General features: G+C 47.4%; 1 protein-coding gene and 1 long non-coding RNA gene across 2 annotated transcripts; one reads left to right on the top strand and one right to left on the bottom strand.

Moving 5' to 3' along the window:
• Positions 1 to 9396: 9396 nt before the first annotated feature.
• Positions 9397 to 24601, top strand: S100A16 (S100 calcium binding protein A16). Its single transcript, XM_081173929.1, has 3 exons — positions 9397 to 9556; positions 21566 to 21759; positions 24096 to 24601. Exons 1-3 carry the CDS (start codon positions 9550 to 9552, stop codon positions 24258 to 24260), a joined length of 366 nt encoding a protein of 121 aa, XP_081030055.1. The 5' UTR covers positions 9397 to 9549; the 3' UTR covers positions 24261 to 24601.
• Positions 14526 to 17353, bottom strand: LOC308575345. Its single transcript, XR_014002794.1, has 3 exons — positions 16737 to 17353; positions 16120 to 16557; positions 14526 to 15255 (listed from the first exon to the last, which is right to left on the bottom strand). It is a non-coding gene; the product is annotated as an uncharacterized lncRNA (long non-coding RNA).
• Positions 24602 to 25372: the final 771 nt, after the last annotated feature.

Here is a 25372-nt window from a genome sequence, read left to right as displayed (position 1 = left end):
AGCAACGGGAGCTCACCCCGTCATGGGGATTCGAACTGCCGACCTTCTGATCGGCAAGTCCTAGTCTCTGTGGTTTAACCCACAGCGCCACCCTACATTTCAGAATACTGCAGCACAATAGTTGAAAGGAGTGAAGGCTTGTCAGCACAAAAATCCTGCTCTCAGAGATCTGTACTGGTTGCCCATTTGCCACTGGGCCAAGTTCAAGTTGTTACTTTTAGTATACCAAGCCCTTAGCAACTTGGGGCCAGCTGACCTGCAAGATCGCCTTATTCCATCGACGCCTACTCGACCGCGAAACACCCATTCCGCATTTGTAAGAAAACAATCTTTTAGTGTGGCTGCACCCACACTTTGGAACTCCCTGGCTATTGACATCATACGGGCACCTTCGCTGAACTCTTTTTTTTGGCGCCTGATAAAAACATGTTTGTTTAGGCAACACCTACTCAGACGTGGGTGGCGCTTTGGGTTAAACCACAGAGCCTAGGACTTGCCGATCAGAAGGTCGGCGGTTTGAATCCCTGTGATGGGGTGAGCTCCTGTTGCTCGGTCCCTGCTCCTGCCAACCTAGCAGTTTGAAAGCACGCCAAAGTGCAAGTAGATAAATAGGTACCACTCCAGCGGGAAGGTAAACCGCATTTCCGTGCGCTGCTCTGGTTCACCAGAAGCGGCTTAGTCATGCTGGCCACATGACCCAGAAGCTGTACGCCGGCTCCCTCGGCCAATAAAGCGAGATGAGCGCCGCAACCCCAGAGTCGGCCACGACTGGACCTAACGGTCAGGGGTCCCTTTACTTTTATCTTACTTACACGCATAGGGCACTGATGTGCGCTTTGATCTCTTTTTAGTGTATCACTGATTTTATTTGTTTTAATGTTTTAAATATTTGTTTTTGACTGTTTTTAAATTTTATTTTGACAAAGTAATAATAATAAATGAATAAGAATAAAAACATGCACCCCACCATTCCGTTGTAACTATCCAGCCTCCCAAAATTTCAACACCTCTTGCGATGGCTTGACCCCTTCCCGTTTTAACAGTACAAATTCAACAAACACCCTCCATAACTCCTTAAAATCATTTCTCCTGCATATTCCCTATCTTACCTTAATGGCACATGTTAATTTATCATTAATCGTTATATCCCACACCTCTTTATACCATTTCCCCATTTTATACTCTGCTTGCCTCTTCCGCTTCCTAGCTATCATAATTTGTGCAGCTGTCAATACATTTGTGAGCAAGTCCTTCATAGCCTGTGATCCTTCCACCCCATCGTAAATTGATAATAACGCTACCTCTGGACTTTCGGTCAGCTTTAACCCGGTGATTTCTGTTATATCCTTAAACACCCTTTGCCCCCACTCCCAAAGTACATATTTACACCCTCACCACATGTGAACATAACCCCCTGTTTCCTGGCATCCTTGACTGGTTTTCTTGATCGTTTTTTAATTCTTTTTTCCGGAAATAGCTTTGAGTTTGTTTGTTTGTTTGTTTGTTTGTTTACAATAAAGCAGTGTATAAATCTTATAATATAAATAGATACAGTGGTACCTCGGGTTAAGTACTTAATTCGTTCCAGAGGTCTGTTCTTAACCTGAAACTGTTCTTAACCTGAAGCACCACTTTGGCTAATGGGGCCTCCTGCTGCTACCGCACCGCCGAAGCACAATTTCTGTTCTCATCCTGAAGCAAAGTTCTTAACCCGAGGTACTATTTGTGGGTTAGCGGAGTCTGTAACCTGAAGCGTCTGTAACCTGAAGCGTCTGTAACCTGAGGTACCACTGTATATGATTAACAAAACAGTGTTGTTTTTTAAAATAATAATAATAATAATAATAATAATAATAATAATAATAATAATAATAATAATAATGTGGCAAAATGTTTCCTCCTTTACTAGCTGCTCTGATCAAAACGAGGGAACGCTGTTTCCAAGGGGACATTTATAGAACGTTGAGGATGGAATGTTCAGAAGGGCTTCATTCATTCACAGGGTCATTCATTCACAGAAGCTCTATCATCTAGGCTGAGGCCATGTGGTGTTACTACACCCGATGTCGACATGCTGTTTCCCTTTCTCACTTATTTTCTTTCTTTGTTTTCATCAGCTCATTTCCTGCTAATTAAAAACCCACTTTTCCATCCCCATCAAGGTGATGTCATCTGTTGTCTGCTACTAATGATGAGAGGGTTGATGGGACCACATTCCAGACTTACGACAAGGAAGTGCTTTTTTTTAAAATCAGACCAACGTGACAATTACACTGTGGAACTCTCCGCCACAGGATGTGGGTGCTTGAGAGGCCAGGAATCTGGGAAGCCTCCAGATGGAGACGTGCCAAGGTGACGCCAGAAATATTTCATGCCTTGAATAGTTTCAAAGATGGAATGCAAAGGATCCAATTTTCTGAGGCTCAAACCAAAGGCTGTTTATCACCGGCTACCATCATTCGGCATGCAAAGTGCTTTATTATTCTAATCTTATTTATCTGCACTGTGATAATTTGGCTGAGATCTGGAACCTACCCGAGGCCATCCAGGAAGCCTTGCAAGTGACAAAGCTCTTCCCTCATATGCACTCTAACCACTGCTCGATACTGCCCTCCAGCTCATCTTGACACTCTGTAGGGCTACATAGGAATGAAGCAGTTTGTTGTAATGAAGTTCACTGGGCTAGTTTAAAAAAGATCTCTAGTCCCGGGAAGACTGAATTGATTGGCAGTGATTATAGGGTACAAGAAGGCATCCTTCTCCATTCTGCCCTGCGTTTTCCACACGCAGCCTTGCTTCTGTTCTACCGCAGTTCGTCTTCCACCAAAAACGACATTACAGTGGTACCTCGGGTTACATACGCTTCAGGTTACATACGCTTCAGGTTACAGACTCCACTAACCCAGAAATAGTACCTCAGGTTAAGAACTTTGCTTCAGGATGAGAACAGAAATCGTGCTCCGGCGGCGCGGCAGCAGCAGGAGGCCCCATTAGCTAAAGTGGTGCTTCAGGTTAAGAATAGTTTCAGGTTAAGAATGGACCTCCAGAACGAATTAAGTTCTTAACCCGAGGTACCACTGTATTTGTCTTGCTGTTCTGTGTTACAAAATCACGTGACTTATCTAACCTACGCAATTTAAATACATACAGAAGTATCCAAGAAAGTCGAAAGCAAGGATTCCTGCCGCATCTCGGAACTTCTGGACTCTGAAACATGGGGGACAACTAGCCATTCCACATATAAGAACTCATTATTTTAGTGTGGCAGCACCTTGGGAACTCCCTGCCTCTTGACATCAAGCAAATGCCTTCACTGAACTCTTTTCAGCACCTGCTATAAATATTTTTGGTTAGTCGAGTCTATCCAGATGGTCAGGTTTCCGGTTCCTATCTGCCTTAATGGAGGCAGCCCCCACGACATCGCGGGGATCGAAGGCAGAGAAAAACAAGAACGACAGAGGGTAAATCATTCTTGGAAATTCCTCCCAGGGAAGGAGGGAACGGGCTTCACTCGCAGTCCATCTTGGTACCTGGCTCTCGCTCTGGCATGGACTGCGCGGGGCAGGGAGGCGCTGAGTGCAAAAGCACTTTGCCTGGCGAAAACCCTCCAACGCTACCATTAAGAAGCAGAGGTTCTCCTGTTAATTGGATCTTTAATAGGCCCTAAAGTCAGACATTCTCTGAGAGAAGATGCCGTCTACCCTCTCCTCTGTATCATCTTGGTGTGACGCTGGTGTTCACCTTTGGACAGCTTCCCACACTCTATGTTAAAAGGATTTCCTGATGTGCTTGGAATAAAGGCATTTTCCCCCCTTTCCTTCTGTTGACAGCAATGAGTCTGATTAGGTTCAGACAAGGACTGGGATCCCTGTTATACCAAGGAGGCTTGTCTCACAGGTGCCACACCTGCCCAACCTTGAGCTCCTTGTCAGAATTGCAGACTGAAGCACAGAAGCTCAACGCGGTCATGACAGCAAGGCCTTCCTTGCCAGCCAAACTGGAGTGATGACACACACATCCCATAATAATCCAGAGTGTGAGCTGTTCCACGGAGGGTGGCTTGATAGGAAATATCCCACACTCCCCCCTCACACTTTCTTTTTTTTTACAATAGGATAGTTTCATGTTTTGATCCTGCGTTTTATTCTGTGAACCGCCGTGAGGATCTTATGATGGAGGGCGGGATGTGAATCTCATAAATAAGCAAAATAAGTAAATAAATAAAAATAAATATTTAAGGCTCAGAGCTGATAAATCAGGGAAACTCCTGCATCAAGAACCTCGGGAAGGACATCCTCATGGACTGAGCGGCGAGTCCTTTGATTCCCTTGAAAACACAAGACATGAATTATTTAACCTTTCATTTGTTGCATTTCAGTTCTGACTTTTCCTCCTCACCATTGACTCCCCCCAAACAACCCTGTGAGGTACGTCAGGCTGAGAGTGAGAGACTGCCCCAAGGTCACCCAGTCCGCTCCATGGCCAAGTGGGAGGGATTTGAACCCTGGTCTCCCAGATCATGGTCCTGGGAACTGTAGTTTACCCCTAACAGAACTAAAGCCAAGACCTACACCGGCTCCCAGTACGTTTCCGAGCACAATTCAAAGTGCTGGTGCTGACCTTTAAAGCCCTAAACAGCTTCAATCCAATATACCTGAAGGAGCGTCTCCACCCCCATCGTTCTACCCGGACACTGAGGTCCAGCGCCGAGGGCCTTCTGGCTGTTCCCTCACTGCGAGAAGCCAAGTTACAGGGAACCAGGCAGAGGGCCTTCTAGGTGGTGGCACCTGCCCTGTGGAACACCCTCCCACCAGATGTCAAAGAGAACAACAACTACCAGACTTTTAGAAGACTTCTGAAGGCAGCCCTGTTTAGGGAAGCTTTTAATGTTTATCAGACCACTGTACTTTAATACTTTGTTGGAAGCCGCCCAGGGTGGCTGGGGAGACCCAGCCAGATGAACGGGGTATAAAAAATAAATTATTATTATTATTATTATTATTATTATTATTATTATTATTATTATTATTATACCAGGCACTCTAATCACTACAATACATTAACCCTCTACCATATCTCTTAATCCAACGTCGTCATCCAGAGTTGTCTTCCCCAACCTAGTGTCCTCTGATTGTTGCAGGAACTCTGACTTCCATCAGCCCTTGCTGCCAGAATGGTCAATGCTCAATGACGATGGAAGTCGTAGTTCCACAATGTTCTTGAACTCCGAACTCACATCAGCCTGAATGAGCATGCCCAGTGGACGGGGATTATGGGAGGTGTAGTTCAGCAATGTCCTCGGGCTCCAGCTCCTATCAGACTCGGTCAGCATGACCAAAGGGCAGAGATGATGGAAGTTGTAGCTCCAGTAGGGAACATCTGGTTTCCTGTAGCTTAAAGCACATAAGTTCTCTTAAATGTACAGGGATTTAGTATAGGTCCATAGAAGTAAAATTGATTCTAATTCTATTTGTACCTGGGTTATTTTTTTCATTCCATCTTTTATTTGTGTTCTGAAATGTCCCTGCCATTTTTATTTTTATTTTGCGCTTTTCACCCGAGGAAAATAAAATCTATGGCTTCATTCATACCCTCAGTGCTGGCGTCTAAATTTATACTGATCTTGTGGAGCCTTTCTGCTGCCCTGAACCATTTGGTCATTACAGTGGTACCTCGGGTTAAGTACTTAATTCGTTCTGGAGGTCCGTTCTTAAGCTGAAACTGTTCTTAACCTGAAGCACCACTTTAGCTAATGGGGCCTACTGCTGCCGCTGTGCCGCCACTGCATGATTTATGTTCTCATCCTGAAGCAAAGTTCTTAACCCGAGGTACTATTTCTGGGTTAGCAGAGTCTGTAACCTGAAGCATCTGTAACCTGAAGTGTATGTAACCCGAGGTACCACTGTACTTCAAAATGGTTTTCTCATGTATGAAGAGCTATGCCTCACATCCCATAAACTCCCAGATGCCAAACATCATTCAATAATCCAAGAGAAACATCTCTCCTAAAATGGTACAGACTGTAATCTGTCTATTTACTTATTTTTTTATTCAGAGCATTCCTGCTCTTTGGCCAGAGAAGCTCCCAGAACAGCTTACAGATCAATAAGAAGAACAGAGTCCCTGCTCTGGGGCTTGCCTGTTAAAAAGACACAACACAAAAGGAAAAGGCGATGGGAAGGGAAAAGGAAAACATGTGAAGCCAGGCACCGAATTCTTAACATTGCAAGGTTCTTAGATATGCGTACCTTGATTTAAAAGCAAAACCTCAAATTCTTCTCCGACCTCAGAATTAACTTAGCATTCCTCTTTCTTTCTCACACACAGCAGGAAATGCCTCTTCTATTAAAGATAAGGCCTTCAGCGATGCATACTTAATCACCTTTAAAAATGAAGGGAAATCCTTCTTGCTTCAACACTATTGCAATATTCCTACTCTATGACGATGCTTTAATTGATCGATCAATTCAGACGATGATGACTCTAAAAAGATTTCTTTAATTGCAATGTCACATTGAGACAGCCAAACACTGTGGAGCACTGGCCAGCCCAATATGTAAAATAGCAAACATGTACATAAAATACATATTGTTTTAAGTTTAGGAAAACTGTGGAAAGTGGGAGGGAGCTGACTGAAATGTAAGGCTGTTCCCCACAGTCAATGCTGGATTTATGTATAAGCTAAACAAGCTATACCTTAATGCCCCACTCTCTTGGGGGGCCCCAAAAAAATTAAAGGAAAAAACCCCTGGATTTACATTTCCAAAATATAAGATAAAAAACAAATAAAATAAAACCTACATACAGCAACAGTGTTTTGTGTTGTGTTGTTGTTTAGTCGTTTAGTCGTGTCCGACTCTTCGTGACCCCCTGGACCAGAGCACGCCAGGCACTCCTGTCTTCCACTGCCTCCTGCAGTTTGGTCAGACTCATGTTTGTAGCTTCGAGAACGCTGTCCCACCATCTCGTCCTCTGTCATTCCCTTCTCCTTGTGCCCTCAATCTTTCCCAACATCAGGGTCTTTTCCAGGGAGTCTTCTCTTCTCATGAGGTGGCCAAAGTATTGTAGCCTCAGCTTCAGGATCTGTCCTTCCAGTGAGCACTCAGGGCTGATTTCCTTCAGAATGGAGAGGTTTGATCTTCTTGCAGTCCATGGGACTCTCAAGAGTCTCCTCCAGCACCAGAATTCAAAAGCATCAATTCTTCGGCGATCAGCCTTCTTTATGGTCCAGTTCTCACTTCCATACATCACTACTGGGAAAAGCATAGCTTTAACTATATGGACCTTTGTTGGCAAGATGATGTCTCTGCTTTTTAAGATGCTATGTTACGTAGGCTCCTATTTTGTTATGTGCAAATGGCTTTAGATACCTATTAGGTCCATAAATTACCATATAGCATATATTCAACACAAAAAACAGCGACAATTTGTTGTTGACAAAGGACAGTTGGACATAAAAAGGGCCCCATTGGCTTCAGTAGCTTAGGGTCTCATCAAACCTAAATCCAGCGCTGCCCACAATATAATGCATTTTTGTATGTCATGTTCCTGAACATTTGCATTTTGGGGGCATAATTTACCCCCAGCAGATGCATTATTTTGTAGACAAGACTTGGCTGCACTGCAAAAATCTGGAGAAGTGTGGATTTCAAAGGATAGCTGTGCAAAATTAAGGCGGTCCGCCTACAGATCAAGGTAAACAATATTATCACTCCAATCACCATGAAGGTGATTTATCAAGTAACCATCATCTGTGGCCTTGATAATGTCTGGTAACTGATAGGTAGATGGCCGCACCTACCTGCCAGATTTCCCCCACAGGAAGTGCACCACCCTGCAGGATTGAACTCTCTGCTCATCAGCTGATGAGTGGGGGTTAAGTCTTGCTGCTTTAGTTGCTTACCAGTTCTCTGGGGAAGGAGGCGGAAGGGGCAATTTCAGCCCATGCCCAATCTAATCCTTCCCCCTGTCCGTCAAGTTGATATCGATGCCGGTGACGTCAAATGTTTGACATGGGGATGTGGTTTGGGGGAAGGTGCCACTGGAATTATTATAAAAGATTTTTCCATCTTCCATCTGGTTATTTATTATGACTATGACAGATCAACACGGCTATCCACCTGTATATCTAATATACCCAGTTTAGCCTAAAAGGCCATTTCCCCCAATCCACACCCCCATGTCAATCATTTGGCATCACTGGCATTGATATCAACTTGATGGACAGGGGGAAGGATTAGATTGTGCATGGGCTGAAATTGTACCTTTTGCCTCCCTCCCCAGAAATAGCACGGCAGTGGCACGGCGGCAGAGGGAGGCCCCATTAGCTAAAGTGGTACCTCAGGTTAAGAACAGTTTCAGGTTAAGAACGGACCTCCAGAACGAATTAAGTTCTTAACCTGAGGTACCACTGTATCTTGGTTCAGACCAGAGGTCCATCTATGCCAAACATCCTCTTTGCACCCAGCTGTCTCCCAAAAGCCCATCAGCCCTGGCAGTGCAATGAATCACCAAGACCTTGGTTCAGATCAACGGTCCAGTTATACTCAGCAATTTTGTTCCCACTAGAGGTCCATCTATATACTAACATCAGTGGCGTAGCGTGGGTTGTCAGCACCCGGGGCAAGGCAAGTAATTTGCGCCCCCTAACCCCTAACCTGCCGCCGCTGCCAGCTTCTTCTTGCTGCTGCCTGGTCTGGTCTGGTGTGGTTCTCTCCCGCGCTCAGCACTGCGCTGGGCGGCTGCTGTACTGTCCCTCCCCCAGATAGTCCCTCGCTCTCTCTCCGCACCGCACGCCTGGCACCCACCCCCTCCACAGTGGGCGGCGACCCAGCAGCTCGGATCGGATTCGCACAGCCAGCACTGCAGTGAGAGTGAGTGAGTGAGTGAGTGAGCCAGGTAGGGGCAGAGAGCTGAGAGTGCGAGCGCGCCCCCCCAGATGTTGCGCCCGGTGCGGCTGCCCCCCCTGCCCCCCCACGCTACGCCACTGACTAACATCCCTCTTTTTCTGCTCGCCAAATGTCTCCACTGACAATGGAGTTAACGACTGAGGCTTTGGCACTGCTGTGCACTTTGTAATATCTGGTACTGCTGCCCCCTCTTGGAGGCAAGATACTGGGTTAATGCTTTTCTGTTTAAAGCATAGTTGGTGTGTAAGGGTTTTTTTAATACACCCTGGCCGCTCTGGCTGCCCATACCTTGGGCCTTACACACCAGCGCAGAGCGTGGGCGATGCTTTGCATCACCAGCAGGAAGAACGAGAAGGACCATGAGAAGCATCCTCTGGTTTTGCAATGGCTTGCCTGCTGATGCCAGGTGAGTTGCAGAGGAGGAACGCCCCAAAAAGAGTGTCTGAGCCACAGGAGGGGAGGGAATGTTTCTTTCTAAAAGGGAGTTGGGACTGGCCTCGTGACACAGGCATTGGGCGGGTTCAAGAGGTGGGTGGTGTCTAATCTCATATAGCCCAACTCCTGCCAGCGCCAAGACGAAACAGGCAGACGGACTCAGAAGTCTTTGGTCGACAAGAGACACACAGCCCACAACACAATCATGCCAGGTAAGGAATAGCCAACACATCGCCGTCTGTTTGTTTATCGCATGGGGGAAAGGGCTTCTTTCTAAGGACCCTATGGCGAGACGCTGGTCTTCTTTCAACCTGGAATGTAGCTAGAAAGTTTCTGAGGACATGTCTCTACAGGTCTTGGTGGAGCGAGTGCCGTCGTCCGACTGGCGTGCCAACGAAATGTCCCTGGGAAGCGAAAAGATCTGGGATGAAAGAGATGTGGGGGTTGGGGGGTTGGGATCAGAATCGGGGAAAGGAATAAAGAACCCAGAGGTGGTATTAGGGTCTCACCAAACCACTGGGTCTTGACTTGGGTTGGGCTACGCTGAAAGTCTTGTGCGATCTCCTTCGTTTACTGGATTCCAGAAGCCCACCCGTGTGTGCTAAAGTTATGCAGAGCTAGGATCTAAATCCTAACCAATCTGCGTCTGATGATACCTTCGGACTATAGGGAGATGTCTTCTACTGAGTCAGACCAAAGGTCCATCTAGGACCAAAACTGTCCACAGTTCCCAGCTTGGGGAAGGGAATCTGTTCCTCCCATCCCTTCCTGGAGATGTCTGCGATTAAATTGAGGACATTCTCCATGAAAATCATCCCATCTACCCCTGAGCTACAGCCTTTCCCCTGAACAAGTGCGCAAGTCCTGTTTGTGATCACCTCTTGGCTGGACCACGTCACGTCCAGCATTCTTAGCAAGAATCCATCCACTCTGTGGTCAGCCGAAGTCCCATGAGTGATGTGCTCTGGTACAAGGCAGCTTCCTAACTTTTTAAGCTTTGGTATAAGAGAGACTGAGCAGCTTCTGAATACCAGTTACTGGGATCCACAGGTGGGGCTTGTGTTCGAATCCTGGTTGTGGGTTACCTGCAGGCCTCTGGTCGGCCACTGTTTGAACAGGATGCTGGACTGGATGGGCTCTTGGCCTGATCCAGCAACCGGCTCTTAAGGACAGGCGTTCTGCGCAGAGAACTTGCACTTCTCCACATTTTGCGGTGCAGCGATGTGTCTGAAAAAGACACCCGCCAGGGTGAAGCAAGTGTATGAATGTGCATAGCACATCTGCGAAGCTGGCTTGACAAAGATGGCTTGACGAAAAAAAATGTGTGTATCAGGAGAAATCTTTAGGAAATGGCTGGTGAGTTTTCAAGAGGATTTTAAAAGGAAGCTTCAACCACATGTGGAAATATGGAGAACTTTAATACTGGGGAAATGAGAAATTGAGAAACAGTGAAGCCGACATGTTTGCTTATCCATGGCTAACCGCTTTTTGAAAACATGGATTTCCATAGGGTCTAAGTGCAACTCGTTTGGTCTGAACCCAACCCATTGCTCTTGACCACCTGTCTGAGATGATGATGATGATTGCAAAAATCATGATGATTTTTGCAATGCAGTTCTCCAAAAAACCAAGGTTGACAAAAAGAAATCTTCTATTAGGGCAAAGTGTGCATGAAAGTTGACACCTTGATGAAAATAACTTAGAAGAATGCATTCTATTAGGGGAAAGGCTTACAAAAATATGTAGCATTGTCAAAACTGTATATGGGGGGGGGGAATGTAATTATTAGGTGAAATCCACTCTGAAATGCTGGTGGGTTTTCACGAGGGTTTTTTAAAAACTGAAAATTGCTGCAGAAATGTGGAGGCTCAAATTTCAAATTGGAAAAATGAGGATTCCAAAAATGAGTAACTTAAACTGATAAATCCTTCCATTCCTAGTTGGGCAAAAGTATCAATTTCAGTTCTTGCTTTCTCCCATTTCCAATAGCTACTGCCCTTCCTCTCATTAATTCGTTGATTTTTTTTCACAATCATTTATTACCCCAGAAAGTTGCCTTGAGCCCCAATCATGAAGATGTGGTGTACACATATTTAAAATAAATGAATTCTCATTTATAAAAAAGAATGAGTCAGGGACAGATAAGTGCGTAGGCAGCCACCAAATTTGCGATGGGTCTTCAGCCATAGAATAAAAAGCCAGGATGACACAACTTTGGGGGTCTATCATTATTTATTTTAAAAAATGATTGCTTTTATCATCAGGCAGTACACCCCCAAAAGTAAGGTTAAGGGTTCGGGTTGGAACACAGCCCATTTGCTCCTAGCTGGGATGAATTGGAATCAGTAATTAAAACGTTCCCAGGCCCGCAGGAATCCAGCCTGTTATACTGCCTCAGCAACCTGGTTAAAATTGCTGATGAGCTCTAAATAATAAACTGGAATTTGGAAGAGGGCTTCCCTGGCATGCTGTGACTTAGACCGGGCAGCAACATGCCAGGAAATACAGATTCATAGGAAAGAGGAAGGCACCTTTAAGCATGTGCAGAGTGCTGAACCCTCTTCCTTTGAGGAGAGAGGACTCCTGCCCATCACAGGTAGTGACGGCAGGAAGATTCCAGGTTAGGAAGAACTCTTGCTATGTTCAGAAGAGAACCTCCATGTTCTAAGGCAGGCTACCGCTGAACACTAAACAACCAAGGCTACGAATCATGTGTCCTTTGGAATTGCAAGTGGGGAGCATTGCTGTCATGTGCCCTGCATTGGCTTCCCATCTGGTTGGCTGCTGCGAGGACACGGTTCTGTTCTAGATGGCCCTTTGGCCTGATCCTGCTGCCAGGCTCTCCTGGTGTTCTTGAAAATCAAATCAACCTTGCGAGAGCTTGCCAGACCAGGTGGGAAGGAACGGAGAAACCCATCGAGGGTGTGACATGGGCAAGTCCCTTCTTGCTCAGTCTGCTAGGTACAAAACGCCTTTGAAACCTCACACACCTGGGCTGCTCCTCCTCACCCGGCTTATCTGTGGGAGAAAACATTTCCTGCGTCTCTCTGATCCATTTGGAATGTCGGTGTGCCAGATTCTGCCCTAAGCGGGTGCTTTTGTGCCAGCAGCCGGTGCCCAGAGACATCCAGGCGGTACCGTGTTGGATAACCCTCTTGTTGCTAGAATTAAAGGAGGCAACTTATTTGTGTTTCCTCTCGCGCATGTGCGGCTAATTTGCAGGATGCCGTCATCTGCATCAAAACATTCCTCTACAGAGTCAGGACGGGCCGGAGAGACCAGATCCCTGGTGGTTGGGCAAGAGTTTTAGGAACCTGTCCTGGTACCCTATCGTGGTGGGTGGGGACAGCCTCCCACGCTTTCCTGCCTTATCACCCCAGAGCAATGCAGCTAGCAGTGATGTGTCACATATATGCACTTGCAAGTGGGGTGGCATCTAAGGGCAGGAGGAATTCCAAGGATGGGGCAGAAAGGGCTGCAGGGCACCTGTTGTTGTTGTTGTTCAGTCGCTTAGTCATGTCCGACTCTTCGTGACCCCCTGGACCAGAGCACGCCAGGCACTCCTGTCTTCCACTGCCTCCCGCAGTTTAGTCAAACTCATGCTGGCAGCTTCGAGAACACTGTCCAACCATCTCGTCCTCTGTCTTCCCCTTCTCCTTGTGCCCTCAATCTTTCCCAACATCAGGGTCTTTTCCAGGGAGTCTTCTCTTCTCATGAGGTGGCCAAAGTCTTGGAGCCTCAGCTTCAGGATCTGTCCTTCCAGTGAGCACTCAGGGCTGATTTCCTTAAGAATGGAGAGGTTTGATCTTCTTGCAGTCCATGGGACTCTCAAGAGTCTCCTCCAGCACCATAATTCAGAAGCATCAATTCTTCGGCGACCAGCCTTCTATATGGTCCAGCTTTCAGCCTTTTTATGGTCCAGGACACCTGGATGGGGTCAATTTGACGGCGAAAAATCTCCATGAGAAGCTTGGCCAATAGGGTGGAATACCCACCCCAAAGCAGAACATCCCTGCCAGGGAGACGAGTGGGAAATGATCACATTCAGAATTTCTGCCATGTTTTGCAATGGTGATTTTATGAATGGATCCCAGGTTATTTTATGAATGAATCGCCGTGGTCATTATGTGAATGAATCCCTGTGGCTCATTTATGAATGAATCCCTACAATGTCCTAGGATACTTTTTTGTAATGGTAACAAAAATGCTGGAGAGACCTGCTAAGAGTTCTTCGCTCACCCCTTCTTTAGGTTATTCTGCTGATGGGACATTTGGGACGGAGTGATATTGAAATCTTCCGCAAATGTCTCAGCATTGTTTTCGATTGGAACTGTAGGCCGGAAGAGTTTAATTTGAGGAGGGCGGGGGGCCAAATTGCTAAACAGGTGGTGACCCAGAAATGTCATCCCGCCTTTAATTTAATCAGCATTTTGTGGGAGGTTTTTAAAATAATAATAATAAGATAAGAATCATATCCCAAGAAACATCTGATTAAGACTGTTCCTGCCACCAGGCCAGGAACTTTTTCAAAGCCTGAGGGCCACCTTCACTTCTGGGCAAGCAAGAAGCAATTGCTGTTTTTATGATGTTTATATTAATGCTTTTAAAATGTAATTCACTTGAAGACCTCTGGGTAACAATAACTAACACGTCTAATTAATACTAATACTTTTAGTACTATACTATATTAATACTATGCCTGGATTGCTCTGGTCCATGGGGTCGCGAAGAGTCGGACACGGCTAAATGACTAAACAACATACTATACTATACTATACTATACTATACTATACTATACTATACTATACTGGTACCTTGGAAGCTGAATGCCTTAGCTCCCAAACAAATCAGCTCCCGAATTATCAAAACCTGGAAGTGAGTGTTCCAGTTTTCGAACGATTTTCGGAAGCCTAACGTCCGGCGTGACTTCCGTGGCTTCTGATTGGCTGCAGGACACTCATGCAGCCAATCGGAAGCCATGCTTTGGTTTTAGAACAGTTCCGGGAGTCGAACAGACTCCCAGAACGCATTCTGTTCGAGAGCCAAGATACGACTGTACAATATAATACAATACAAAATACAAGACAATACAGCTGCTGTTGTATTACTGCTATTACTGCTAATAGGAATATACCGTATTTTTCGCTCTATAAGATGCACCAAACCATAGGACGCACCTAGTTTTTGGAGGAGGAAAACAAGAAAAAAAAATATTCTGAATCCCAGAAGCCAGAACAGCAAGAGGGATCTGGCTTCTTGGATAGCTGCGCAGCCTGCATTCGCTCCATAAGACGCACACACATTTCCCCTTACTTTTTAGGAGGGAAAAAGTGCGTCTTATAGAGCGAAAAATACGGTAAGTATCAGAGTTCAAGGACTGATTCCAGCCAGGAAAAGACTCTCAGGGTGTGAGACAATGAGGGACGTGGCTTGGATCGAAGGCATGTGGCCTAGGGAGCATTCCAAGGGGGCCACATAGAGACAAGTGGAGGGCCACTTTAGGTTCCTGGAGCAGAGGTTCATTCCTCTAGATCTTTTGCCTCTGCTGGAGATCAGAGCTGGTTGAGATCCCTGCAGCCTGTCACGAGATCCCCTAAGTTGCTCTGATTCTCACCCGCTCCAAACTCCACTCAGGGGCAACAGAGAATTTGTTTCCCATTCCTGGTGCTTGAAGGGAAATTCAAGATGCCTGTCCCTTCGGGCAGAATTTGCCCTGATTTCCACAACGAACAGGATGTCACTTACGGAGGAGATCTGAGTAAACAATTGCATCATTATGATTAAAAATAAATAAATCAAGAAGGTGACATCCAGATCAGGAAAGGTAAAACAACTAGGCCAACTCCCACCTTCTTATTCTGTATTTTGTGGGAGGTTTTTTTTCCTTCTTCTTCCTGGATGTTGGGACATCCTGTGACCATAGGCGCCGACTCCATGGGGCCTGAGGGGGCCCGAGCCCCCTCAAAAATTCGTTTGGGGGGGCTCTGCCCCCCCAATAATCTCGGGCGCCCCTCCAGCATCAATCCCCACGCCCGCGCCGCCAGCCCCGGCGGGCGCCCCCTCCCCGGCTTGCCAGCTCCGCGCGCGCTCCGCCTCGCCTGCCAGCTCGGCTCCCTCCTTCCCTCGCGCAGCTTGTTTTGAAATTCCCCTTCCAGCTCCGCCGCGGCTCGCCCGCTCCCTCCGCCCTCGCCGCCGCCTCCTCCTCCTCCAGTCCCCTCCCCTCGGCTGTCCCCGGCACAGGCTGCCTCACATACGCGGCTGTAGACAGCCCCCGGAATGGAGTCCCCGCGTGCGGAAGGGAGTGGTCGGCGCGCAAAAGGAGAGAAAGCCGCCGGCGCGCGGAAGGGGCCGGTGGATGGATGGACCGGCGGGCGGCGGAGTCACCTGGCTGGAGGGAGGTGGCGCGCAGCGGTGCTTCCAGGAGCGGCGGCAAGCATAGGCGCCGACTCCATGGGCCCTGAGGGGGCCCGAGCCCCCTCAAAAATTCGTTTGGGGGGGCTCTGCCCCAATAATCTTGGGCGCCCCTCCAGCAGAGCGCCACCGCCGCCCCTCCCCCAGCCCAAAATGCACAGGGTCGGGCTGCATGCCTCCTGCCCTCCCTCCCGAGCAAAAGCTCCACCCAATTTCCTTCGGAGCTGATTAATAGGCGCAGCACGCTCTCCCCTATTCGCTCACGAGGAGGCGGCGCCACTTTATCTGCATATTCATGAGCTTATTTATTATTCATGAGCTTTCGCGGGCTCCCCCAATGTTTTTTATAAGTCGGCGCCCCTGCCTGTGACGTCAGCCCATCCCGAAAAGTGGGGAAACACTTAATGAGGCTATTATTGCTTAATGACTTTGAGCACTTCAGGCTCCTCCCTTTTTCCTGGGAGAAGCAGCTCTGGACTTTGAATCTTTTCCAAAGGGCGTGCAGTAAATCTAGTCACTTTGATAACTGTTAATAGCCATGCTGTATGGATTATTGAGCCTAGGAGAAAGCATAATTCCTAGCCACTCCACAAATGTGGCCCTCCGTGTCTCTCTGACTGGCCCTCAGAACTCTCTCTCCAGCACTGGCCTATGTCCATGCTTCAGTTTTTGAAGTGGGATAATGTAGGGCTACCATATATCTGGAATTATCCCGGACATATCCAGGATTAGTCCTTCGAAAATAGCGCAGAATTTCAGGAAATTGGGGGGAAATGTCCGGTAAAACCCAGGTGTATGGCTGCTCATGTTGGAAGTGTTCATTTTTTGGCGAATTTACTGGGAAATGGCTCAAAATCTTCTCTCTCTTTTTTGGAGATTTTGAATAAAAAAGTTCAACAACTCTGCCAAAAAAACAAGATGTGCATTCAGAAACCTCCCGCAGTTTCTAAAGGAAACTGACAATTCTCTTGCCCTGCCCACTGTTGGCCCAGCCCTGGTCTGATGCTGGCATCACGTGTGGCCCCTGAAAGGTTACTTTGAAGGCAATGTGGCCCTCATATTGAAATGTGGTCCCCACATCTAGGGAAGTTGCACTGAGTGCAGGATGCTGCAGCGCAATCGCTGGCAAAAGCGAGTCCTTGTTGTCGGATCACACTTTTGCTCAGGGATCGGTGCTGGTTGCCCCTTTGCTACTGGGCTGAGTTCACCTTGGAACTCCCTGCCAATTGACACCAGGCAAGTTCTTTCACTGCATTCTTTTCGGCGCCTGCTAAAATCATTCTTGTTCAGCAATCCTATCACTATTATGAATATATTTATCTACACTCCACTTGACAGGGACTCAGGGTGATTACAGATAAAAATAAGTCTACTTGAATGTTTGGAAAGTTGACGAGAGTTTTAATATATGTTTTTTAGCCCGTTGGCATTTTAACTTTCTGAAAGTCTTAAATTGTGGCTGCCAATTCTTCCTATCTTTTTTATAACTAACACACACACACACACACACACACACACACACACACACACAGAGAGAGAGAGAGAGAGAGAGAGAGAGAGAGAGAGAGAGAGAGATCCATACCCATTACAAAGTATCTTTTTTGTAATTTACTGAAATAAAACAGATACTTAATATAAAGAAAGAACGGAGGCAGGAAGAATGAAAGAAAGAATGAAAAAGAGAAAGGAAGGAAGGAAGGAAGGAAGGAAGGAAGGAAGGAAGGAGAGAGATAAGGTTAAAAACAGATAAAAAATACTTTCAGTTCTCTGTCCTGCAGTTAAATAAAGTACAGGATTCAGTCATTAGCATCTAAATATTCTATATTTTATGAACCAAGCTGGCTGCCAATTCTTCTTATTGATGATAGCATCGTTTTATCTTCTTTGCAAACCACTGAGGGTTTCCATTTCTGTTTTAACAATAAACTGGTGTATAAAGTAAAGGTAAAGGGACCCTTGACTATTAGGTCCAGTCGTGACCGACTCTGGGGTTGCGGCGCTCATCTTGCTTTATTGGCTGAGGGAGCCAGCGTACAGCTTCCAGGTCATGTGGCCAGAATGGCTAAGCCGCTTCTGGCGAACCAGAGCAGTGCATGGAAACGCCGTTTACCTTCCCGCCGGAGCGGTACCTTTTTATCTACTTGCACTTTGACGTGCTTTTGAACTGCTAGGTTGGCAGGAGCAAGGACCGAACAACGGGAGCTCACCCCGTCGCAGGGATTCGAACCGCCGACCTTCTGATCAGCAAGTCCTAGGCTCTGTGGTTTAACCCACAGCGCCACCCGCGTCTCAAATTGGTGTATAAATTTTACCAAATAAAATAAATAAACAGCCTCCCTTGGTGGGAGCCCTGGGCTTAAAACACCGGTCTTCCCCCAAAGAATCCTGGCACTTCACCTGTCGCAGAGCTACAAATCCCTGCACATCCTGTGGGAACTCGCATGGAATCTGCAGCTCCCAGAATTCCTTGGGTGAAAGGCCATTTGCATCAAATGTGCTTTTGATGTACAGTGACCTTCGTCTCTCCAAAGCCCTCGTTCAGTCGCTTCGGTTTTCCCAGCCTTTCCCAGGCAGCTTCCACACCCAAGGATGGGATGGAATGAGCGATAGGAAGGTGAGATTTCAGGACATGGCGGATTCCAACACGGCGGGTGCCTTTTTATCAACCCTGTGCTGCCGATGTGCCTCGCAAGGATAGCCCATAATTGCGGCTTTTGCCTGGCCCCACTCCTCCTTCTCACCCTCCTACACCTGCTCTGATTGGCTGGGAGGGAGCGGAATTCCATTCCAACGAAGGCCTGGTGACTGGTTTTGCGGATTTCGCTCCCGGCACCCGCCTCACTGGGGCTAGGCAAAGCGCCTGCCAAAATATAATTATCGTTAATCGCCTGTGCTGGAGTGTGGGTGTTGCGACCTGGAGGGGAAGGAAGGAAGGAAGGAAAGACAGGCAGATTGCAGGGCAGAAGGATGGATCCTGCAAACCGGCTGGCTTGCATTCCTAGGAGCAGCCACTGGAGGTCGCTGTGCAGGAAAGACGGGAGATCGTTGGGAAGGCAAGGCTCTGTGCAAACTCAGTGGTTGAACATTTCCTGTGCATGCCAGGGGGTGACTTGGGGAGACTTATGGAGGCCAGGTTAAGAGACTTAGAGGGCCGCATTCGACAACCTGGCCTGAAATTCCCTGACCCTGATCTAGACACCTATCTGAGGAGACAATATCAGATTTGGGCCATCATTTCGGGAACTTTCAATGGCCATAAAGAAACAAAGGAGGGTATGAAACTAATACAGGGAATATTGTCTCACATCGAAGTGCTGCATCTCTGATTGATGTGAGATTTCATGGGTTCCATGCTCTCACTCAGAGTCCGTGTTTCCTTTTGGGAATTGGGCACAGCCAAGACTGTGGTGTCTTTATGATATATGGGTTATTCACACATATGTACAACCTGAGCCTACGATGGAGGGGTTTACAGAATTAATACCCGCAAAGGGTCTTGTTTCTCCCACAGCTGCAGTCAAGCAGACATCAAGCATTGTCCTCTAGCAGCTGCTTTGCTTTGGTGTTGCCTAACTCCTCATTCTCTAAGCTCTGTTGTGGGAGAGGGACCCCACCCATTTGCCGTCTCATACCAACTCCCCTTGATCCCTTTGTTCTCTTAATGACCCGTCACCCCAGGGGATTAACAAACGAGGAAGGTAGACTGATTTAACACTTGCTGATTCCAGGGATTAGAAGTGCCTAGCACACAGTTTAGCACCTTAAGTCCTAAGACCTAATTAGATTCTAACACTAGCTAGAGCCAAGGATTATAGTTGTCTGGCATTCACAAACTCATAACAACATGTTGGTTGCTCAAGGATCTTCCAGCCAGGAAGTGACTTCCACCATTGGAGACATCCATCTCCCTGCAGAATGATGCAACATCAGGGCACCCTGAGATAACCCTGGTTGCTATGAGTCATCATTCCTTCACCGTACCCTTTCCAGCTCCAGCTAAAAACATTTTTGTTTCAACAGGCCTACCCAGACATGTTGGATGATGATTCATATCAACATGTTTTTAATTTATTGTCGGTTGCTTAATGCTCCAAATAGTTGTTTTTACTGTTTTTGCTCATAATGTTATCGTTTTATTCTCTTTGTGAACTGCACGGCGGGCTGGTTTTCTTTACGATCAAGTAGTCTGAAATGAATAAAATTAATAATCATCCCCTGCAATGTTAGCACAGTTGTCAGTGGTGTTAACAATGCCAAGGTGGCAGTTTCGAGACAGCTGCATATTCCAATCCTGGTCCAACTGCACTGGCTACCAATTAGTTTCCGGGCCCAATTCCAAGTGCTGGTTTTGACCTATAAAGCCTTAAATGGCTCAGGACAGTAATACCTCAAGGACCACCTCTTTCTGTATGAACCTACCTGGACCCTGAGATCACCTTCTGAGCCCTCCTTCATGTGCCTCCTCCTCAAGAGGTCAGGAGGGTGGCAACTCGAGAACGGGGCCTTCTCCGCACTGGCTCCCCGTCTGTGGAATGCTCTCCCCAGGGAAGTTCGCCTGGTGTCTTCATTATACACCTTTAGGCGCCAGGCAAAAACATTCCTTTTTAACCAGGCCTTTGCTTAACCAATCAACATCCTGGTTCCTTATCCCTCCTGCCTTTACAGCAGTAGCTACTTATATTCATGCAAGAAAGTCAGGAATGCATTTTTTGCTTCAGTTATGTACACATAATTATGTACTATATTTTGTCACAAACAACTACATTTTATTACAAAGGGGAAGAGATCTATTTTAGTGATACTTAAGACAACAACCTGCGGTATACCTAAAGACTGGTGAGAATAAAAGCAGTTTTTTTAATACTTACTGTTTCACTAAAGGACTTTCGACTTTGTGCGCTCATTTACCAAAGATGCACCGTGCCAGTGGCGGCGCTTGTCATTCACAATGGCGGCGCTTGTCAGACTCAACGATGGCGCTTGTCATTCTCAATGGCGCCGTGCACGCGAAATTACCGTATTTTTTCGCTCTATAGGACGCACTTTCCCCCCTACAAAAATTAAGGGGAAATGTGTGTGCATCCTATGGAGCGAATGCAGGCACCTTGGCTTCAGCAATAGCAATGCGAAGCCTCCAAAGCGCAGAGGGAGCGCTCCCTCCACGCTCCAGAGGCTACGCGTTGCTTTCGCTGAAGCCTGGAGAGTGAGAGGGGTCTCCCGGCTTCAGCAAAAGGAACCCGAAGCCTTTGGAGCACAGCGGGACCTCGCATTGCGCTCCAAATGCTTCGGGTTCCTTTTGCTGAAGCCGGGAGAGCAAGACTCTCCTGGCTTCAGCAGAGAGGGAGAGCTGCGCAGCGCCCCTTCAGCCAAGTGGGAGGAGAAATGGAAGGGGCTCCGTTTCTCCTGCCGCTTCGCTGAAGGGGCGCTGAGCAGAGAGGGGGAGAATTTTTTTTCTTGTTTTCCCCCTGTAAAACAAGGTGTGTCCTATGGTCGGGTGCGTCCTATAGAGCGAAAAATACGGTAACTAAATTTGGGGGCCCTGGGCGGATCTTTGCACCCCGGCGGCGCATATGTTAAAGACGGCCCTGTGTGAAATGCTTTAAAGAATGGCTTATGCACTAAATATTAGGCATTGTATAAGGTACGGGGTATCTTTGGGTTCCCAGATGTTGCTGGAACAGATCTCCTATTTCCCCTGGTATTCTGAGCTACACCTGGAGGCCCCAAGCTTCCCCACACCTGGGGAATATGTCCTGTCCATGAATTGGGGAGGGATGCTTATCGATGACGCACTTCCGTTTTCCCTCTAGGATGCAAGGGAGGCGGAACCAAAGGAGGAGACGTCATGTGCGGCGACCCCTCTGAGCTGGAGTGGGCCATCCAGACGCTGTCGAAGAACTACGATAAGTACGCCGGCAAAGGGTGCTGTTGCAGCAAGAAGCGGGGGATCAGCCAGGGTGGCTTCCGGAAGATGCTCAAGCATGAACTCAACCACATGTTGACGGTGAGATGAAGGATGGAGGGGGATTCAGAGGGCGCTGCTACCTATTGCCAGATCAAACCATGAGTCCATCTAGCCAGTGCTGGATTTACGTACGAGCTAAACAAGCTATAGCTTAGGGCCCCACTCTCTTGCCCCCCCCCAATTCACTATTAATATAAAGGTAAAGGGGCCCCTGACCATTAGGTCCAGTCATGACCGACTCGGGTTGTGGCGCTCATCTCGCTTTATTGGACGAGGGAGCCGGCGTACAGCTTCCGGGTCATGTGGCCGGAGCAGCTCACAGAAACGCCGTTTACCTTCCCACCAGAGCAGTACGTATTTATCTACTTGCACTTTGACGTGCTTTCGAACTGCTAGGTTGGCAGGAGCAGGGACCGAGCAACGGGAGCTCACCCCGTCACGGGGATTTGAACTGCTGACCTTCTGATCGGCAAGTCCCAGGCTCTGTTGTTTAACCCACAGCGCCACCTGTGTCCCTACTATTAATATACTTCTTCTTAATTATATTTCAGTTCAACAATTGCTTTGATAAAATATGTATTTTGTTATGTGCAAATGGCTTTAGATACCTATTAGGTCCACAAATTACCATATAGCATATATTCAACACACAAAAACAGTGACAATTTATTGTTGACAAAGGACAGCTGGACATATAAAGTGTCAGGAGTTCAGTCTACACTCAAGTAGGACACATGCCCAACTGGCTTGTTCTCTCCCTCCTGGTCTTTTGTTCAGGAGCTTCAAGAGCTTTCTTCACCCCAAGCATCACAGCGACCAATGCCAACCGACACCGGCACACTTAGGGATCGGCAGAGTTTGCACATTATGCGCATGACAGACCTCAGCAACTCAGCATTTGGCTAATCTACTTTATTTACATATAAACACACACGGAGCACTGCAACATGGCTCCCTCTCTCTCTAGCATCAGACAGCAAAGAGAAAGAACAAAGGACAATAGTCCTACTTCACGGAACACAGTAACACAAACATCCTGTCTCCGTCACTTCCCACTCTGTGGAATGAAAACATACACGTCATGTGATAGACAACAATCCCATGACTGCAGACATGGGGAATGAATCTTCAACATTACCTTCAGTAGCTTAGGGCCTCATCAAACCTAAATCCGGCCTTGTGTCTAGCCCAGTTTTTCTGACACGGACTGGCAGACTCTCTCTCAGCACCAGAAGTGCGGTGACATTTTGTGTAGGGGGACAGATAGGGCCAGAGGTGCCAGCTTGTGAGGGGGTGACATTATGATGTCCTAACCTTGCACATGTGAGCATCATGCTTCCTTCCCTCAGTTGGGCAGAAGCTTCTTGGGCTTTGGGAAGGAGGCACCGGGGAATATTAAAGGGACTAGCCTAGTCCCCCTAGTCCATTGACCGCATGCCGCTGGTCAGCACAGTAACAATTTGATCTGCAAGTTGATTGGAAAGTGGGTGCAATATTTAGTCCAAGCGGCACTAAGAGGCTGGAATGTGGGGGGCGACAGAAAGCCAGGCAGCCTCCACTCTAGATGGGAAACCAACGAGAAGCAAGAATCGGGCATCTTACCCAGTGGCAAGCAGGTCAGCACTGAGATGGGGAGAAATGATAGGAATAACGTTTCATGGTGCCACAGCAACTCAGGCAGGACTTGAATGGGGAAGCCTTAAAGGGGTACAAGCTGCATAGCAATTAGATGGAAAGCAATGATAAGCAATAGAACGGTCACAAAAAGAATAACCTGGACTATTTCACACTTAGGCTATGTTGCAAACTTAAGGACTCAGCTACATTAGTGAAACAACGTTTTGAATGCGTTATCAACATGCAACACAAGATGGCGCTGGAGAGCAAAAAATTCTATGCAATTTTACATAGCAATTTTTTTTCTTATAATGATTCAATTTCTGAATTACTTATAGTGATTTTTTCCTGCGTGTAGGTCCAACCCTAAGATGTGAGTAGCAACAAGCGGTAGCATAGCATCAAAAGGCAATAGTACCAAAAGTAGTCTGAAGGGGGACTATTGAACCCTTGGACTAGGAGATGAATGGAGACGTGGGCAGTGAAAAGCTATTGCATGGTGCTTCTAAATGAAACAGTTAGATGGTGAGAAGAGGGTCTATTGCACCCCTTGGCTAGGAGTCAAACTCACCTGTGACCCACCTATTAAAGGGAGCAATTCAACTTTCCATATCCACTTTTGCAGAAAAGTGTCCCAAGTGTGTCTAGTAAGGTGGACCTCTGCTTCCCCATGTGGTGGAAGTGTCTACGCTCTTAGGCTCCAGGTCTCCCAGTCCCACTTTTCTGACTCGTTTCATTCCCCCTCTTCCCCCATCCAGGACACCAAGAACAAGCAAGCCGCCAACAAACTGATCTGTGACCTGGATGAGAATCAGGACGGACTCATCAGCTTCCACGAGTACTGGAACCTGATTGGCGGCATCGCCAGCCCAATCTCCTGCCTGATCCGACAGCAGGAGGAGAGCGTCAAGTTCACCAAGTAGAGAGAGAGAGAGAGAACGTCAGCTGCTCGCACCACCCCGAGCCCCTTCTATCTCTCCCCCCACATTCCGACTCCCTGCCTTAACCTTGCCGTCATTCCAGCTCCCCCTGCTGGCTGGGCTGCACATCACACGGCCCATCGCCATTTGGGCCTGAAAGCTGAACTCTACCATTCCTTTGGAAAATATCCGTCCACTTATTTAATTCTTTTCGACACCTGCAATTGGGGTATCGCGTCTGGGAGGGTGACGGGTGGTTGTGGGGAGGGGGTGGCCCTGTTCCGTGGGGATCCAGCCGGCTGTGTCAGACTGTGAAGAGCGTTGCAATAAAGCCTTGAGTCGGATCAGAGTGTCAGAGTCGTGCGATTGCCTCTCCCTTTTGGGGGGTAACCTTTCTCGAGCAAGCTTCCGGTGCTCATTGAGGACACTGAATTGCCAATGAAACTTTTCTAGTTGCTGCATTCTACTCCTGGGTGCTCCTATGCCAGGCAGACCCGAAGAGCCTATCCCTGCCCTTTGTCACCAGCTGAGATATGCAGTCCCTCAACCTGGAGGCTCCATGTAGCTAGTCTGGCTATTATCCGTCCAATGAACTCCTCTTCCCCCTTTGAGGTGTTCCCAAAGTAAAGGAAGGATTGAACTCTGATCAGTGGCATAGCGTGGGTTGTCAGCACCCGGGGCAAGGCAAGTAATTTGCGCCCCCTAACCCGTGGATTTGCGCTCCCTAACCCGTGGATTTGCGCCCCCTAACACTAACCCCCAGATGTTGCGGCCGGTGCGGCCGGCCCCCCCTGCACCCCCCACGCTACGCCACTGACTCTGATTAATAAGAATACACACAGAGGCTTGAACCAGCAAGACTCTGGGAAGGGTGCGTATAATAATCTCTCTGTCTCCAGCCCCTGGCCCAGGTCGTTTTATTCACAAAAGAGCTTTTTACAGAGTGTTCGTAAGAACCAATCAGATTTCTTCTGGCATTTCAACAAACCTCACGCGGGGACAAAGTTAAACTACCAAAACTAATTACGCATGGGGTAAATAAAACAGAACTACAAAGGAGTGCATTTGGCAACCCCGGGACGTGATAAACAAGCAATAAACATGATAAGGAGGAT

This window comes from Podarcis bocagei, assembly GCF_964188305.1.
Source record: "Podarcis bocagei genome assembly, chromosome: 16".
Taxonomy (NCBI): Eukaryota; Metazoa; Chordata; class Lepidosauria; order Squamata; family Lacertidae; genus Podarcis; species Podarcis bocagei.
Note: the sequence above shows the minus strand (reverse complement) of the source record. Positions and strands in the feature narration are given on the sequence as shown.